We start from the raw sequence: 19,032 nt of genomic DNA on the forward strand, positions 1-19,032 counted from the left end.
TGTGCGTTGATCTGAAATTTAAAACGATGATCTTCAAGCACCTTATCGGAGTTCAGCTTTCCAGACACCTGGTTAAATTAAATGCAGATCATTTAGTTGTTCCCATCAGGAAAACAAAATAGTGGAAAAGTAGATAGAGTATGGTGCTGGTGCTGCAGTGAGACTGCAGAATCTCAGGACATTTAGAGTATTTTTTTTAATTGGTTGCACAGATGCCCATCTGTGCCCACCACCTGTCAATAAAGAACAGTGAGGTACTGCCATGGTGATAATATATTCTATTTTTATCCAGCATTGCTAGGGAACTGCTTCTCAACTCTTTCCATTAAACACATGCAATAAGATTGAGTTTTTACATTTGGTAAGGTTTGTAAAATATTTAGATCTGGTACAGTAAGCTAAAAAATACAATATATAATTTTAATATTTTAATACATTAAGTCCCCGTTCATGTCATTTTTAACTGTGTGCTATTCTAAACCTTCTAAAAAGAAGCAAGAAATTTAGGATTCAAATATGAGGCAAAGGTTTTATTTGTGCTTTTGGTACATTTTTAAGAATAGACATTCTGACCTTTTCTGGACCTTTGAGGAATCAAACTGTGTTGTGTCCAGCTGCTTATGCTCTGCCATTTTATTTCACGGCACATGGGGAACTGGGGGACATCTGAAGTGCCAGTTTTCAGGATTCAGGAATATTTTGACAGAAACCCCCAGATGAACAGCTGACATAACACAGCAGAAACAATTCATAGAAGAAACAAATACAGAACAGGTTACAATTTCCTGGTTATATTCTAAAATAGTTTAAACTTGGCTCCATGGGTCCTGGCACTCGCCAAAATTGAATAAAACCGAGACCAGAACTGACGTTTCAATTTAAAAATGTAACATCATTGACCAATATCTCTATTATGAGCTTGTTGAGGTGTGGCCATTTCATTTTTAATAAACTTAAATGTAAACGCTAATGTAGCATCTGAGAACTGCAGAGCATGTGAAGATTATAAGGATGCTGACAGAGATTAGAGGAGACTGAGCTGAGCTACCATCACCCTACAGGGAAAAAGCCATGCTTCCATGCTGCTTTTGGAAGAGAAATCAGTGTGTTTTTCTTGCAGTTAACATCATCGTACTTCATAACTACATTACGTTCGAGTGTCCTTGTCTGCTATGTGTTTTTCTTTTCCCTCTTAAAACATTGTTTCTTTAGTTACACTAGCAAGCCTAAGCATATGTCTGTTTCTGAAGAGATTTTTCAATTGTTATACAACAGTCACACTTACTATTTTACTGGATTATTTTTTGAGCAACTTAGATCCCTAAATCTTTAGTGTTCTAGTTTAACCACATTTTACATCTATTGTTGCCGAGATGGTACCACAGGCGGGTCGGAGATGAAATGTGTCTTCTGTTTTGGTGTTAAAAATGCATCAGCCACCAGTAAAACAGCTTATTAGAAGCACTTTGACATAAATGCCTTCTGAATTTTGTCCCCTACCCCACTCAAGTGAGATGGCCGTGAAAAGCTGTTAATTTCGAACACATTCCACTTCTGTGCGCAACAAGGAACAATAAATTGACCTGTTAGTTTAATTAAGTTTCAGTGAAATCCCATTGCTACTGTAATTAATGCCCAGAACAATTAGCTTTGGAATTATGCTAAATTTTCTCAATCGGTTTTAAATGTCAACAGATTTCAGCTGCCCAGCCACCAAGGCTTTGTCTTTCAATGTACTGCTTGGAACGTACTACGGTGTGAAAAGTAAAAAAATGGCCCAATTTGAATCCTTTATTACAGATGCAAGGAAAACCAAAACAGACATTCCATCAGATATCTCCACTCAGTTTATTGATTTTCTTAGATAAATTCCTTATGGCAGGTATCACAGGGAAATCATTCACCTATTAAAAATTATTAAAGTTATTGCATGTTTCTTCTTTTAGGACAAGGAGCATAAGTTCATTATTATCATCATTATTTAGGACAATAACCAAAAAAAGAAAAACGTTCGAAACTTAGTACCACACTAGGAATATACCACCCTGTTAACTATTCACTTTATTAGCAATGTAATTATGTTATTATCATTTATTATTAATTATTCACTTAGTTTTGCACAGTGCAAAAAATTATTGGATTCGCAGGCGAGATACTGTAACGTAGCCCTAGCACAGACAGACATGGGACATAACATGAGGATGTGGAGAGGAGCTGGGGGCACTGACTGGAACTACAGTATGTGGTGGTTGAGGTGGGGAGCAATAAGGTTTGACATGCCATTATGGGAAAAAAAAACTACTTGCTGGAGATACAAACGCAGACATGAGGGTGTTAATGCACTTTTGTAAACAGACAAAGTGGAAGTGCCTTGGTGGCTGTCATCTCGACGCTTAGCCTTTTCTCAGCTCGTGGAGCTTCTGTGCCACATTTTCCAGCTCTGACTCAATCGCTGCGAGACTCTCTATTTCCTGGTCCTGCAATAGATGAACAATGCTGGTTAATTCTGAGAACACGGTACTTGGACCTTTAAACAAAAGGCAGCCTGTCTTGCTTTTTGCCATACCTGCTCTGGGAAAAACAAAATTGCAGTGTACCAAATCACCAATAACTCGGTGAATCGGAGATTGTATTTAAGCTTTGACTTCCCTACGGTTACAAACTCGCACAGAAAAAATTAACAGTATTGCTTACAGCTACTGTACATTGTCTTGTTTCATCCTAAAGTTGAAATTATGATTTGTGACAGTGGCTCTAAACATTTGTACAAAAATAAGACAGAACCTCATGGAGTTTATTCAGAGAAACAACATTTCAATTTACCAGTGGTGGGGCCCTGTTCTCATTCAGTGCTGGAGTGTTACAGGGTTTAACTTCATGGGTTTATTGTTGCAACTCAAACTGGTTTTCAAAGCTATGGTTGGTATTGTTTCGTGTTGTGGTACAGTGGCTCATTTCTGGGTTTAGAGAGCCCTAATCCTTCAGGTTTTGTAGGTGCCTTCAATCCCTGTCTTAAAATCACATTCAGTCTTCGTTAAGCAGGGCTGTATTAGATTGTGTAATTAAGAAATCACTTAGAATGAATAACTGAAACCTCTGCAGCTCTCCATGACCAATGTTGAACCCTGTTATAGGGGGGGTTATTTCATTGTCAGGGCAACGGTGGACTGAAAAAAGAAACCAGAGCCTGAACAGCCACTCGGGTGATTTACCAATCAAGATCTGGAAACCATCAGCAGCTTCAGGCAGTAAATTAGTTTTTATGCGATTGTAAAACTAAATTCAAGAGACACATGATAAATACTAGAAAGAGAACTTAATGTTTTGGCATTGGACAAAAGCTGACATATACTGTAAGTGATTTGAAGACTGAAGTAAGCAGAATTAAAGTTTTAACCTACTGATCTGCATGGAGGAGTTCTGAGATAGAAGGCAGCTTATCCAGGAGTGGCTTGAGGATATGCTAATATAAGTTGCATACGTGTGTCACAAGACATTACTCAATCGTTTCCGTCTTCCATTAATAAAGAACCCCTAGTATGTAAATTAAAGGTTCACTTCTGATGCAGAAGCTATTCCCCATTATGTACTGTAAAGCAGTGTTCCCATAGACACTGGTAGCAACCAAGATGCCCTTGGCGCTGGTGCACAGTCTCAAGAGCATTAGATCATTTGATTTCTGAGCAAATGAGCTGCAGAGCATATCAGCCAGGACCCAAATAAAGTATAATAACGTAGGTATTTTGTATTCAGAACGGACTGACAAGTATTTGTGTTTTCGATTAGGTGAATGAAGGGGATGTTGAATTTTGTATACATTCAGAAAATAATCACATTTATTTAGCCAAATCAATATTTAATTATTTGTTCTGTATCCAAAATCAACCAGTCTGGAACAGATAAATTTGACTATTGCAGCAGGAAGTACCCTGTGCAAATCAGGGAAAATAACTGCTTGTAAGCATGAAAACTGATCTTTTCGACACCTAACTGCACAGTCAGCTCAACGCGCTGTGTTTGTCTGCTTAGCACAGATGTAGTAGAGCTAATAGCCTCTGGCTGGGCTGTTAAAGCTTTGAAAGCCTGGGAATGTATTGTGTGAAAGAAAGAGAAAAAAAGACCACCTCGGCCTTCCTGCTGGCGCTACCTTCCTCTTCTCGCCTCTCATCTGCCTCACTGTGAGCCACTGTCTCTTGGGCCCTGCTCCTCTCCTCTCGGCTGCTGTCTTCCTTGGAGTGGTGCTCGGCAGCGTGCCGGTGTCGCTGGAGGTCCCGAGTGAGGAGGCCTTCGGGCCGGGATGTCTGGAAGGATTCAGCGCTTCTCTCCTCCCCTTCTTCCCCCTGGGAGCGCTTCCTGGAGGACAGCTTCTCCGCCAGCTCGTCCATCCTGCTCCACCGCTTGGAGTCTTCCCCGTTCTTCTCCCCCTCCTGATTGTCTGCCTCTCCTCCTTCCTCTCCCTCTTGGCAGCACTTCTCCTCCTCCTCCTCTTCCTCACTGGACCGTTTCTCTTCAGTCTGCTCCTGCTGGTCTCCACCCTCCCCCTGCAGCGAGTTCTTAACTTTGTGAACATCTGGAACACTGGTCGCGGCGTTTGTCCTAGAACCTGTGTACAGAATGGAAAGATGATTGCTCTTATAATCCTTAGAAATAATTGTTATCAGCAGGAAGCAACTATTTGTAATGAGGTTCTTGTTTCACACTGGTAGGCTCGGCCTGTCACAAGCGCCATGTTTTTCTCCTGGGTTGCTTTTACACGTAGCTGTGTTCACTCCATTTCTATTTCTCCAGGGGTGAGATGTGAAAATTTTTTTATTTTACAGTTCATTTAAATTGCTAGTAAGGGCATCTTCTGAAAAGTAATGAAGCTATGTGTTTGTAAATGACAGCCTGATATTCTTTCCCATTTTTGCTGTGTGACACGGCTACATAGTGCTTTGCTATACCATCGCTGATATTCTCAGGAATATTTAAACATAATTTGGGAAGATATGCTTAGACCATTTTAAAGTAGTGTAACCTATAGGTACATATTACATACCTTCTTTTTAACACCGGTAAGTTGGGCACTATAGTGAGAAAACTATTTAAACAGTATTAATATTTTGGGATGGTGTGAGTTCATGATGAATTAAAACCAATTCAAATCATCAAATGTGGAACAATCTGGCAAAACTGAGTCTTGTTGTTTTTCTTTTTAAAATCATAATTTATTGGAAACGTGTACAGTATTGTTGTACAACATGTGGTAATCTTCTGTACTCACATGGAGGAGTCGTGTGATTAAAACAATAGAAAACTAAATGAGCCAGCATAACGATCTTGCAAGTTAAAATTCAACTTTAGGAATAATCAAATTCTCTAAATTATATTTTAAAACTGCACGTTGCTTAGGAAAATTGTTTTCCTTATGCTGTTTCAGCATCCATTACACAATCAACGTGACCAGCAGTGTATGGTGAAATTCTTAATGTGTTTGATGTCTCATGCATGTCATGCTTGTCAGACTTAATGGATCACTTCTGCCTACAATACTTATTGCTTATAGGAATGGGGCTTGGTAGGGTTATATACAAAAACTAGGCATCATAAATGAAACCTCATAGTTTTAAAGTTATCCATATATTTTTCTTACCAAACACCTGGACACTTCTCTTTAAAACATTGCTTAGCAGAATTAGGTTTATAGAGGTGTCATTCCTGAAAATCTCAGAGCTGTCTGGCTACATTCTGCGACACTCTGCTTTTTATCTCTGTAACTGGCTCTGGAAATTCTCCTGACATTTTTCCCTAACTGGAAGTCAATTGAACATTTTCCATATTAAGCAGGTTCCAAAAAAAACAAAAAAGAACTTTGTACTTGATATGTTACATCAAAAGACTGTAGCCAATGGCCATCTAATCTCGTCTGAAGTGCAATATATTGCACCTTGCTGCTTGTGTTTTATGGTAATCAAATGTAAGGACTGGGATAGAATAAATACAATGATATGATTTAAAAACCCCAACAACCCTCTCTTTTCCCTTCACCCCTCCACTGGAGGAGAGAGAACCTTAGATTTTCACAGATTTAGCAGAAATATGTACAGCAGACTGATGCATTTATTGACAAACTGGAATTCTAGGCAAGTTTAAAATGATCATTTAGTTAAAGGCTTTGTTTTTCAAAGCAGGGACATTTTGAGGGGCATATATTATCCAGTGGCACCATTACCTCCTGCAGGAGCTAGCCACTGAAATTCTGAACATCTGGTTATCTTCTTCTAAAAAAGAATGTTAGTATTTATAGATTAAAACCTTGTTTGTGTTTACATCTCTTATATATACAAGTCAAAGCTTCTGGAGTTTACTGTCATACCATCTTTGTCTGCCTCCGAGTTGTCTTCCTTTTCAGTTTCATTCTCTTCGCTTTCTGCTTTTCCTTGGAAGACACCATCACTCTCAATGTCCTCTCCGCCTTCCTTGGAGACAGGCTTGGAAGTCTCCCTGCTCTTCAGCTGCATCTCTTCTTCTTTGCTCCCCTCAGTGCCTACAGTGGCCTTCTCTTCCTCCGGGCTCAGGGAAGCTGGGATGAGTTTTTCAGGGCCTCCCTCTCGCTTCTCCTCCTCCTTGGGCTCCTCCACCTCATTGCCCTCCAGCGACTCACCGTCGCTTTCCGCACTCTCTTCCACTTCATTTTCGTTCAGCTCCGCCTCTCTCTTCTGCGCGGGCAGGGCCTGTTCCCTCAAATCCACTCGTCTTGTCTCCTTGTAGGACGCAGGTTTCTTCAGGGCGTCCAGCATTGACTGATCTGTGAAGGGAAATCAATAGAAGAAGTGACTAAAAAAAAACAACATAACAATCTGGCAAGGTAAAATACAGTTTTAGAGATAATCAAATCCTATAAATGATATTTTCAAACGGGGGACAGTGAAGGATCCCGTCTCATTTTAATGCATTTCCTGGGAGAAAGATCCTTGGAGAACTTCTCGGAAAAGTAAGCCCAAAATATTCGAAGCCATTCATTACATTTCAATTTGTGGTGTTGCCAACTCCATTATTCAATCTCAGCATTTCTTATGCACGCAAATATTGATAATACACAGTTTTATATAGTCAGTGCAGTGCATGTGCTGTATGTAAAATATTTGTGTGTGAGTTAAGATAACATAGGTCGTTAATGGTTTAGCCTCACAAAAGTCCTTTCCTTACTTGGAAGTTCCTACAAAGCACATTTTTTACATTCACGTGTTTGATTCCAGGCTTTTGATGATGAGATAGAAGGTTTCTACCTTAAAACCTACATTCAAAACAGACTGAATTTGTCAAATGACAAATAGGAAAGAGAGGTTTTAGAACACAGATACAGTACTCACAAGGGGATGCCATATGTCACAAAGGAAACATTAGGATTCTGAAGTATTATGATAGTAATCTCAACAGATTTAATGCAGTCTTCTGCAACATAATTGTTCTTGTTCTGACAATGACACTGTATGTGATTCTTAAGGCACTGTAGAAGAGGTGAGCTGTCTTTTGGTGACTGTTATGAAGAGATTCCAATGGGTAAAGCATATTCTTTTCCTTTCTCCTTGTTATGTCTTACTGTGTATCATTGCAAAAAATGAATGCCAAGGCCATAAGCCACATTTTCATCTATGACAGAGCAAAGAACTAATTCTGTATCTAATGAGATTTGAGATTCCAGAAAGGAAAACCTAACCAAAGAGGCTTTCTAATCTCCTTCTCTTAGAAGCTTAATTGGCAGTCCTGATTCTTCATGCCCATGCACTTACAGGACTTTCATCTGGTCAATATTTTACTTACGTGGTTGACCCTTCTTCTGAAGATTGTTTAAATCAAGACTTGGATAGAAAATATGGAGGATCCAAGGTTGCTTCCCTATTTAGGAAAGCTGGGCTAATGGATATGGGAAAACCATTGTTACCTACTGTAGTGTTTTGGGAATTAGGACTCAAGGACCAGCATTTGCTACTTTTCACCCTAAACCAAAGAAGTGAAAGCCAAACACTGCTAAAATGGTGCTCTGTAAAAGATTAGGTATTTATTAGGATGAGATACTTAAAATAGGTCAATCTTGTATTTTCCCCTTGTAATTTTTTATAATGAATTAAAGCATTCTGTGTGCAACAGCAAGTTCAAAGCATTAATTTAAGTAGCTTCATTCAAGATGTGCATTACAAATGTAATTCACAGATATTTGTTGCCTTGCTATCTGGTCTAATGATGCAAGTTAACCAGCCCTATTATAAATAAGATACCAAAATAGACCTTCTTTATCTATTAAATCTATTTCCAAGTTAGGGCAGTCAAAGCTTGATATACTGCACTGGTTAACCCGGGATGTGTGATGTGGTTTTACATCAAAGCATATTGGTATGCTTTGTCCTGAAAAGCTGGAAGAGCATACAGTATGTGTGCGATATATCATACTCTGTATTTTTTTCATTTCCAAGAATTTTTGTTCACCAATCAAGATGGAGATGTTTCTAAAATGCTGGCACAGCACGCTGTGTTTTTTCTGAGTGTGAACTCCATGCTCTTACAAGGCTAATGTCACATGAATCACTGCTCTCACACCTACCCGCAGGAACATCCTTGTCCAAGGCATCCTCAAGGACAGCAGGAATCTGATCCTCTAGGTGATCACCTTTCTTCTGCTGCTGTGCTCTTTCACTAGCACCTATAGACAGAAATGGAACCCGTTCCAATAAGCACTCATTTGGAAGTTCTGTAGAGGTGGAATTTATTAAAGCAACTAATCTTCTCCCAAAGGGAACAGTGAAATTGCACTATAGTATTAGATTATCTGATATCTGCTTGCTGACATCATGTTATTGCTACTTCCATACAAATGTGCTAATTATATTTTGCAATGGATTTTTACATCCCAACTTCATTATTTGGCTTTTTAAATTTGAATTTCCTGAAAAAAAGGTTAAAAATATTGTTCCCAAACTTTTTTTAAATACACATTTTATCTTTTTTTTAAATGTTTGCTCATGTAACTTGAAATACAAATAGGAGCCTAAAAGCATAAAAAACTTTGTATTCATTTATTTTTATGTGGCTTATTTGTCATTTGAATTTGTTCTGCATTTACTGTAGTAGAATTGGATGTTGTAATGCATTAAACTTTACCAGCCTTACTTAGTGGTTTAATCCTCTTAAAACCAAATGTCATTCCACAAATTAAAAACTGTTTGCCAGTTTTCTGAGGTAATTTTATATACTGCTGGGAGGTCAGTGTATTCCAGCTGGCAATGAGAAAAGCTCCGAGAAGCCTTTGTCTCATTCTTTGACCTTCCAGATATTATTGTGGTCTATTTCTCAACATATACAGTACAAGCTATTATTCTGTTGGAAGCAGCTGTTTCATGCCTCTTAATTCAGAATCCGATACAAAAGTATTTGTATTTTTCAACTGCAGAACCATACTGAAAAACCTGCATTGCTTCTTCCTGGTCTTGGTATTCTTCTGTAGTGATGTTCCCATAGACAGAGATGTAAAATTATACAGGTTAGTCATACAGTACAACAGATTTTCTGTACCTTGAGACGCAAGTTCCTGGAGTTCTTTGAGGAGATTTTGATGACGGAGAATTGAAATGATTCTTTCATCTGAAATAGACATACTTTAGTATACCTTCTAATTGTATATTTATCGCATAATGTAATTTTAATATTTTTATAATTCAGATTGCAGTGATAATTATACCAGCCCATCAGTTCTTAAGTTAGTTTTTAGTTTTATTAAGAGGTAATTGACACGAAGCTAATTGTAGAATTGTTTTAGCCCTAGTGCCAACTAGCAATTAATCAACAAAGAGGAGCAAAGTTTCTTTTAAATTATGGCCACAGTAAGCTTTTTTTCTGCTGACCTAGGGATAGAGGAAGTTGCTGATTTCAGACACATTTTCAAACATATACTGTAGCACAGATACACTTGCCATTTGCCTTCAGTAAAGGAATGTTCTTGCTGAATCAAATTGGCTTAATTTCAAAGATCGTCCATTTCCCATTGAGAGGCTCTGATTTCAATTACATAACCAGTTTATCTGGCATTGATGGCTGCAATTGATTTTCTTTTTTTACTCTGGTAGTATTTGCAAATACGCTGCTCACAGATCATGGTTTATAACCTACAATGTCATCTTAATTTTTTTCCTGTGAGCAGATGAACTTCCTACTGTATATACAGTAAATCCTAAAATCAATGCAAAATTAACACGATCCAAAGCTCTTGTTTAGTAAATTCAGGGAAACTGCACACAGGCCCGTTCAAAACATCTCAATTAATATTTCTAAAGCAGCATCAATAACAGTAGCAGTAACAGGTAACAATACTAGTGTTATACTATACAATACTAGTGACCTCACCCCAGTCCTGGCTATAACTGAGCTTCTGCCGAGCCAGACTGCCCAGTTATACCATAGAGCGGCACTGAACATTTCTGGAGGGATGAGAATGAAATATAAAGCTACTTTCTAGGGCTTCTGACATATCATTCAAGGCTGAGTGACACCCATCAACCAATGGAATGTCTGTGAAAATAGGAGGCTGCATTTCCTGAAGGATTCTTCTTTAACTGATGTTCTTCTGTGTTTTTGTTATTAAATTAAGTTTTAAGAAGAGACAAGTATTTCCATGCAATGAACTTGCATTGTCCGTTTCACTCTCCACACAAAAAAGAGAAATATCAGTGTTCTGCTGGATAGAGAATCATCAGAAATGCAACATACTGTACTGTATGTGCTCTGTTCTGTCTTACAAACACATACTGTGTCTGTTCATTTCAATCTGGTTCTTTTCCTAGCATGTACAGTACCATACAGCTGAATATGAAGCATGTCAAGTCTGATAAGAACTTTAAATGTTTACCACTGAGAAACATACAACATACAAATGTAGCTAACTGCCTTCTATAAGAGAAAGTTGACATTGCACTACCCAATGACCTGTTGATATATTTGCTGGCATCTAACCATAAATGGAAATGCTATTTTCAAATAGAACATTGCGTATACAGACCACAGCACTCTTACAGGATTGTAACATTATGCCTTTCAAAGTGTCAGGTTCAACAATACTGCATTATTCAGTTGACTGACAAAAAAAGGAATGCTTAATAGACTTTACCTCCCCTGAGAGAGTCCAGGCACTCCTGACTGATCGGAATGGGACTGGGTTTGGACAAAGTGTCAGCGATGACCTCCACAATGCATTTCATCACCTGCTTGGGGAGACAGGAAGAGACAGTGGTAACCTGGAGCTCTTTAAGGTCAGAGTTTCTTAAGGGCCCATCTCATATATACAGTAATGGAGAACAGGACCACTTCTGAACTGAACTGTAACTGAACCTTGTCCAATGTACATACTGTATGTAAGCATTTTAAAATTTTAACTGGACTGAGAGAAAAAGGGGAAAGAATTATGATAAATACAAAATACCAAAATGGCCAGATGTGAAAATGCTGAATAATGTTCATTCTATTACTTTTATATCTTGAATGCAATGCAACAGTAATAAGAGGTATTAAAAATGCAGTAAATGTTTTTTGGTTCCAATAGTGTTGTTCACGTCTTTCATATTGCAAAATGTTTTATTGATACTTCCCTGTTTAATAATATTTTTAAAAAACTAACATCGGTCAATCCATTTTCTAACCATGAGTTCTGATTTGAGATCGTGGGGAAGTCAGAGCCTATTCTGGCAAGCAAGGGTTCAGGTGATGGCACTCCATTGCAGGCACACACACTCACACCAGCACCTAACCAATGAACCTACCAGTGTGTCTTTGAACTGTGAGAGGAAACCAGACCAGCCAGAGGAAACACATGCAAACTGCACACAGATAACAGCCCAGGAACTGAACCCAGAACCCCGGTGTTGCATGGTTGCATTGCTAACGACTGCACCATCATGCCACCCTAAGTAACTAATATGATGAACTAAAAACAATTTTTGCAGAACTGCCCCTCTTTTCATATTAAAAGTGCATAACTTAAAGAATCAGTTGATGCTGATCGTCATAATAATTCGTTGAAAAGGGAAACCTCCACATATTCTAGGTCAGGAAAAACCTTTGATGTAAAATGCAGAATTCCACATGGTACTCCTCAGACCAATTAAGAGTTGAAGTGCCTGTGTACATTATTTTCTGCGGGTAAAAAAAAGACAAACACTGCAAAGTGAATAAAATGCTCCTGAATGATGTGGTGTACATTCTCCATTGCCAGGGCATCTTAATGAAATCTAACATCTAGTAGCGTAGTTGCATACAGTATGTAGTTTGTTGGTGTGGAGAGAATTGAGGTAAAAAAAGGTAAAATAAATTGGATGTTTTACTATGAAAAATAAAAACATTTTGAGAAAAAACTCAGTTATTCCTACAGGACTTAATGAGGAACTTGATTTATGACCTTCTGTTTTATAAAATGAGTTTCAGATAACATTGTGTTAGGTGCGTCCATTAGCTCAGCTGTTACTTATTATTCTGCAGCAGTTTTGCTGACCCTGCTGAGCACAAGTCTTGGACTGTCTAATATAAAACAGGTGTTGATTGATATGTTTGTGAAACCAGCACAATACAATATAGCCTTTCTCTCACTTTTTGCTTTGTGAGCAAATATTAAATCTTAGGTCATCTAAATGTTAGATTTCAATGTGTGATTGTCATTTTTATATTATTTTAAGTGGAATATCATATACAGTATGGCTATTTTGTATGGATATTTATTGGGCATTGTTCTGGATGAATCTATAAAAATTATGTATATCTATGAACACTGTGTAGTAGTTCATAAATATGATAATGTAACCATTGTAATTTATTGTATTATCTATTGTTAGACGGTTGTAACGTGTTAAGGGTGTTTTCTATTATTCTATTATTTAATTTAGTGGGCCTTATCTCTTGATATAGTTAAACTTTTTCCATAGCCTTAATACAATTGATGTTCTCATATACTGTAAATAGTGATCTTTGATGTTATTTAAATACTGTACATCAGTAACAGTGTTCTTTTCTCTTTTTTTGTTTTGTGCTACAATAATACGTTTGTTTGCCCTATAAATATTTTTCTTATTTTAGGAAAAAAATATTAATAAAGCATTTTGTATTTTGAGCATGGTTCAATTTGTGGAATTGTTTTGACTTCTCCAGGACCAGAACTTTGTGGAGTTATTTGTGTCGAAGTAAGCACTGCTGAATACTGAGTTGAGAACACCAGCCTTCTTTCTTTTACTTATAAAATGCACTCTTTATTTTTCCAAAAATGAGAAAACACTGTAATTGCAGTTACCTCTGTCAATACAACATTCTTCAGAGGCTTTTATAGTTCAGTGGGGCACCTACAACTACAACTGAAAATCTGTTCTGTTTACTTTAGTTCAGATTTTTAGGACTTGCCAAGATTCTTTGATAATACTTTTGAATATGAGTACTGCACAGTAAGACATTAAGGATACACAGTTATGTCTCCTTTAAACTGATGTGAGGGTACAGAAATTAATGGAATTGTTATCTTTGAGAAGCCACCTGAAAGGTGCTATATAAAATAAAGTTTTTTTTCCCCTCCATACAATAGATAGCTTTCATTTTGCAACTTCTCCCACGTAAATAATATTCAAGTAATCAAGATATTTACATCCCATTCCCAGGGATAAGTATACCCAGATGCTGAATATAACCACACAGCAGAAACGTTGGTATTGATCTTTGTAAAAGTCACATCGAATTTTTTCACTGATGGGAAATATAATATGGCTGAGATTGTGCTGTTGTGGAATTACAGAAATGCTCATATTTCATACACCTAAAGAAAGGTTTCCATTAAAGCATCTCAGAAATTCACTCTTCTTTTTTTTTCTTTATTCATCAAATCAAATCATTTCTGAGCCTTTTACCAGGGATGAGTACTGTAGCTCAGATCCCCTTATGTATTAGGGAGCTCCTTCTATTCATTCCACTTTATTCATAATTGCTTAATTAAATCAAGGATTTGCTTAAAAAGACTTAATAAGCTTTTTAAACAGGTGTAAAGAAGTTCCATTCAAACATACACCATTAAATCTCTTATATTCTAGCCTTAAAGAAGAAGACTTCAATGTCTTGCTTTAAAATTAATCTAAGTAGGTTTCCAAGCAGCGGTCTGAAAACAGACAAGATCACTCAGTTGTTCTCTGGGCCAAAAACAGCTACCCAAGCTGGAAATCAATATTGCATTTTGCTCTTAGCCACATGGAGTGTGTTTCATATTCATCAACTAGAATGGTTGTAGTCAAGATATGTAGTTATGGCACTTCACTGCATTCAGGTTTTTGGCATTCACAAAAACTCATAAATATGGAACAGAAAACATTAATGCATCAGAAGCACAGTGGTTCTAAGCTACAAATCAGAATATTTTGAATTGTGGCTTTTAGGGAAATTAAAACCATGAATTGATCAGGTCAACAGCAGTGTGGGAACATCCTGTAAACATTGTAACGTGCAGTATAGATTTGGGACTGTCTTTTAACACTCTTCAGAAAAACATCACACTTTTTAAACAAATGAATACCATCTGTATTTGCATGCAGTTTGATTTCAAACTTATTACACATATATCATCAACAACTATTTTCCTCCTCTTCCCGTACAATGTGGAATATCTGTATTATGTGACCTGACTTCAGCAATCTTGTACTGACCGGATACAGATAAATACAATGCGTCACAGTCATATCTTTTACTGTTAGATTTTGCTACAGAAAACCATTTCCTCACAAAGAATCAACTCTCAGCCACAAGAGGGTGATATGGTATGTAAAACATTAAGTTAAAAGAATAGCAGAAAGCAAAAAAATTGAACAAATATTATGGATCGTGCCTAATGTCACCAACATTAGGTGGCTCTTAGTATCACTTACAACCGAAGACCCAAATTAAATTCCAGTAGTTCAACCAAAGCCTAGATGGAATGAATGTAGTTTGATCTGAATTGATTAATCATCTTAACACTTCTGGTGAGACAGTGGCAACCTGACTGTAAGGAGGAGGCTATCCAACCTCCTTTTATGGGGATGATCGGGGAGTGCTACTAGGGGAATGACAGGGGTGGAGGGAGTAAGGAGAGGAGGGAGGCTGTAGTTTGACCTTCTGGACTAAATGGATTTAATGGATGAAAACTCTATTAATATCGAGCACTTAGGTTAATGACTGCAACCTAGTGTTCTGATAAAAATTAATAAAGTGGTACCTTGACCACAGGAACTCCAAATATTGTATTTACAAGTTCTGAGAAGCTAGCCAAGAACTTGTAGCAAAATACTAAGAAATACTAAATACTAAAAAAACATAAAAAATAAATGACTACACTAAGTAGCAAAGTGTTGCATAATTGTACTGTTTGACTATGGTACATGACAGTTTTCTTGGAGACTGCCCTGATGATGAATCTCTTTCACCTGTCCTGACACTAATGTGAAAATACCTAATTGATGCCTTACAGAGCATCTGCTGAAAACTAAACGAGCGGTGCTTTCCTAATTCACATCTGACCCACTTCTGACCCCTTTAAATTTAGCTGAAAACAAATAGGAGAAATTGAGATTTGTCCAAACAGGATTATATCATCTAAACAGAAACACGGGTGCATTTCTCAGATCATACATGCGTATACAATATGTTATATGATGATATGATAATGTATCCATATATTTCCTTTTTGTTGGTGAAAACAATATCTGTGGCGGTACACAAAATGTGCTATTTTCAATAAATTTGTTCAGTTTAAAGAATTAGATAACATTTAAAACATTTCTTCCTACCCCATATTTTTAACAGATGCTCGTTTTTGTTTTTATTGAAAATAGATCTTGGACGTAAAAGAACATGTAAATGTAGCATTCAGCTCAATTAGACTCACATAAACTGTTATTTTGTGCATGAATAATAAATTGGTCATCTTACCTTGGCATCCTCTTTATCCACGTGATTTGAAGATACTGGTAATGACAGCACTGCAAGGAAGGAGAAAGCATACATTTTAAAACTCATGGTCTGTCCTGAATGCCTCCAAATCTTCCATTTTATCGTGTAATTAGCCAGGTTTTGCAATACGTTAATGTGATCACGCTTCAGTAGATGTACTTCCCCTGCAATCTGGTATGAGGCAATAGATTTTTTATAAAGACGCACAGCACCTATGCGGCGAGTTTTTATCACTTAGCAGTCTGATAAAAGAAAGAAAGCATTATCAAATGTAACTCAAGGATTTACTGACATAGCAAAGCACTTCCATTAAGTTCTTCGGAGAAGTAATTGATATTTGATCCAGCACCATCGTCTACCTGCACGAATGACCTTGAATTTTTAAAAGAAAACGGCTTTGTATATAATGTCATGGAAAATCGATTACAATTGTAAAGAGGCGGTTCAACTTTATAGAAATAACTGTTATTCTTAATTTACACACGTGATATGTAATTTGCGTTTATGTTAACTTATTATATTAAGCTGTGTTTAGTAGCGTTCACTCAAGTAACAATTCGAGTAAACGCGTTGCTGTCCTTGGTGCTGAACTCAAAGGACAACACAGCGCAATAAACCCAACTAAATATTATTTTGCGAAGACACGAGAAGTACGCAATTCTCAATCCATCAAAGTCTGTTTCATTTGTCTTACCGTGGTGGAACACTAAGGTCAAAAGGAAACATCCTCTTGCAATCATTTTGCGAAATTCTGGTACAAGAGTCCCGTTTGCAGAAAAGGTAGGTTCTGCCACGATCTTCCGTTTTTTGTCGTGTATAATTAGATCTGTGTCTTGAAATACAGTGCCTGTTGTTTTACAATGATCAGATTATTGAGCATCTGCAGCCGTACTCCTGTTCTCTCAGTGTCTCAGCGAGGTTTAATGCAGCAACACCTGCGTTATATGGACGCTAGTTGAGAAGGAAATGACATCAGGCATGTAGTAGCATCAGACGAGTAGAATGAACATTTCTGAAAAAAAAAACGTTTTCCCCCTCATTTCCTTCCTTGTTTGATGGAGATATACGGTAACAATACAAGTGACCGCTAATGAATTAAGTCAAATTACACCTCTGATATTTCGTAATAATGATTACATGTGATAACATATGACTAAACTGGTAGTTTTTAAGTAGGGTAAAAGGTAAAGTCTTCTCACTACAAGCGACTTTGTATCACGCTAAGGAAATAACATCAAGTCTGGGATTGCGTTTTTAGTTCGTTTTTAATTTTTCCTCTTATTTTCTTTTGATCAATTGATTGAGGTCCATATTTTGATGTGGCGACAGCATATCGTATTTCACGCAAAATATAAGTTACACATTAACGCTTATTTTGAAGTTAAAAGGCGATACCGAGATGATTGGCTCATCATTTCCAAGTGTATTGCGAAATTGTAGTCTCAATTATTCTATAAAAAAGTATTATTTTATTTACTCTTCTAAATCTAAAGTCTGCAGAATAATCTACAGCAGACTACCACAACTTCAGTGAAGTATCATATTTTTAGCACAGTCTGCTGTTAGCAAGCTTGGAGAAGAATTAATGTCACAAATGAAGGCTTGTAAAAATACAAAAATGCTTCTTTGTCATGAACAGAGAGCTCCTACTCCCCAAGAAACATCTAAATTGAACTTATATTGCTCTAAAGACATCAAATGTATCTGACCTATTTTAAAATAACTTTGGTGATATTTACACTTTCTGCTTTTTCAGATGACAACATGATGTGCCAATATGTATCATTTTTTATTGCAAAGCCTCTTACTATAATGTCCTTGCTAGTGATTCATTATGGGGTGCATTAGTGTAGTTAATCTTGTTCTGCAGAGGTAGTACTGTGTAGCATGGAGAACCACTGTCTCTGGGGTCTGTAAACATCTTAATTATGTGTGGGTGAATCCTGCTATATTAATATTTTAATAAATGGCTGATGTGGAAATAATTTGTATCCATTATTAATCTAAAGCTTTAAGCTAAAATACGTCTCAATGAATTCAGACTGAAAGCTACAATCTGCCGTGCTGTACAAAGTTTCAAAAGGCCATCGAATTAAAATCCAATTGATAAATGGAAATAAATATCTGTCACATGTCATTACCACAGATTCTAATTAGATAAAAGGTTGTGACATCCACTGAAGGCCTTGTAACTATAAATTTAATTAAGTTGCAACTTTATACGCAGAATAATAAACATATTATTTGAGAGGTGAGAGGCAATTTTATGACTGTTTTTTACCAACATATTTTGTCTAACCCAAGTTTAATACTTAAGGCTTGTGTTCTGCTCTACATAGGAACTGTCAGTATATAAAAACAATATAAATTCATCTTTCCAGCTTCCCTCTTTTTTCCCAACCAAGTTTATCTGAATAGCACATTTTAAAGGCATTCTGTTAATTGTAAAGTAAGAATAAGGTACTAAGATAAATAATAGATAAATAAGGTACTAAGAAAGTAGATAATGTGTGGCCTAACCCTCAGTTTTGCTGTGTAATTTTCCACTGACCATGATCCTTTTGAGTGCTTCTGCTCTTTGTTTGACAGTAGTTGGATTAAAAGGTCATTTTCTGAGTAAAATGAAAGTAAATACTTCTTTTATAGCCACTATGACACAGAATTTCCTGCATTACCAAAACAAAAATAATTTATTTTGAATGGAATGTTTGCCCTGATCACCTCATTTTTCAATTAATGAAAAACAGAAGACTTGACTGTACTGTTTTGTTCCTGCCAACAAGCTCACTACATGCAGATGTGCCTTAAAGTAGCATGAGAAGACTTCAAGAATCACACCCTTTACAAGAGTTCATAATAAATTTTGTGACCATTTAAAACAAAAATCTATCAAATTTGAAGGATTTGAATACTTATGTAAAGGACTGTACCTATACAGTAGTTCTTCATTCTTACTCCACAAAATGCAGTAATAAAAATGCTGGCATTGTCCTTTGACTCTTGTATTGCATCTTAGTTGCAGACTTTATTCATCGGACATTGACAATTGTTTCACCA

The 19,032-nt window shown here is 36.9% G+C and overlaps 1 protein-coding gene across 3 annotated transcripts; it reads right to left on the reverse strand.

The window, feature by feature from the left end:
• Positions 1–1,829: 1,829 nt before the first annotated feature.
• Positions 1,830–16,933, reverse strand: chga (chromogranin A). Of its 3 annotated transcripts, none has more exons than XM_088648605.1 (8): positions 16,670–16,933; positions 15,955–16,004; positions 11,138–11,234; positions 9,550–9,618; positions 8,582–8,680; positions 6,356–6,787; positions 4,148–4,603; positions 1,830–2,477 (listed from the first exon to the last, which is right to left on the reverse strand). In XM_088648605.1, exons 1-8 carry the CDS (start codon positions 16,713–16,715, stop codon positions 2,446–2,448), a joined length of 1,281 nt encoding a protein of 426 aa, XP_088504731.1. In that variant the 5' UTR covers positions 16,716–16,933; the 3' UTR covers positions 1,830–2,445. The 3 variants fall into 3 exon arrangements, with proteins under 3 accessions (XP_088504731.1, XP_088504729.1, XP_088504730.1); XM_088648603.1 differs by having other exon boundaries at positions 4,125–4,603; positions 16,670–16,928; XM_088648604.1 differs by having other exon boundaries at positions 4,125–4,603; positions 11,138–11,231; positions 16,670–16,926.
• Positions 16,934–19,032: the final 2,099 nt, after the last annotated feature.

Source organism: Lepisosteus platostomus, chromosome 10, assembly GCF_059453375.1.
Source record: "Lepisosteus platostomus isolate fLepPlt1 chromosome 10, fLepPlt1.hap1, whole genome shotgun sequence".
Classification (NCBI taxonomy): Eukaryota; Metazoa; Chordata; class Actinopteri; order Semionotiformes; family Lepisosteidae; genus Lepisosteus; species Lepisosteus platostomus.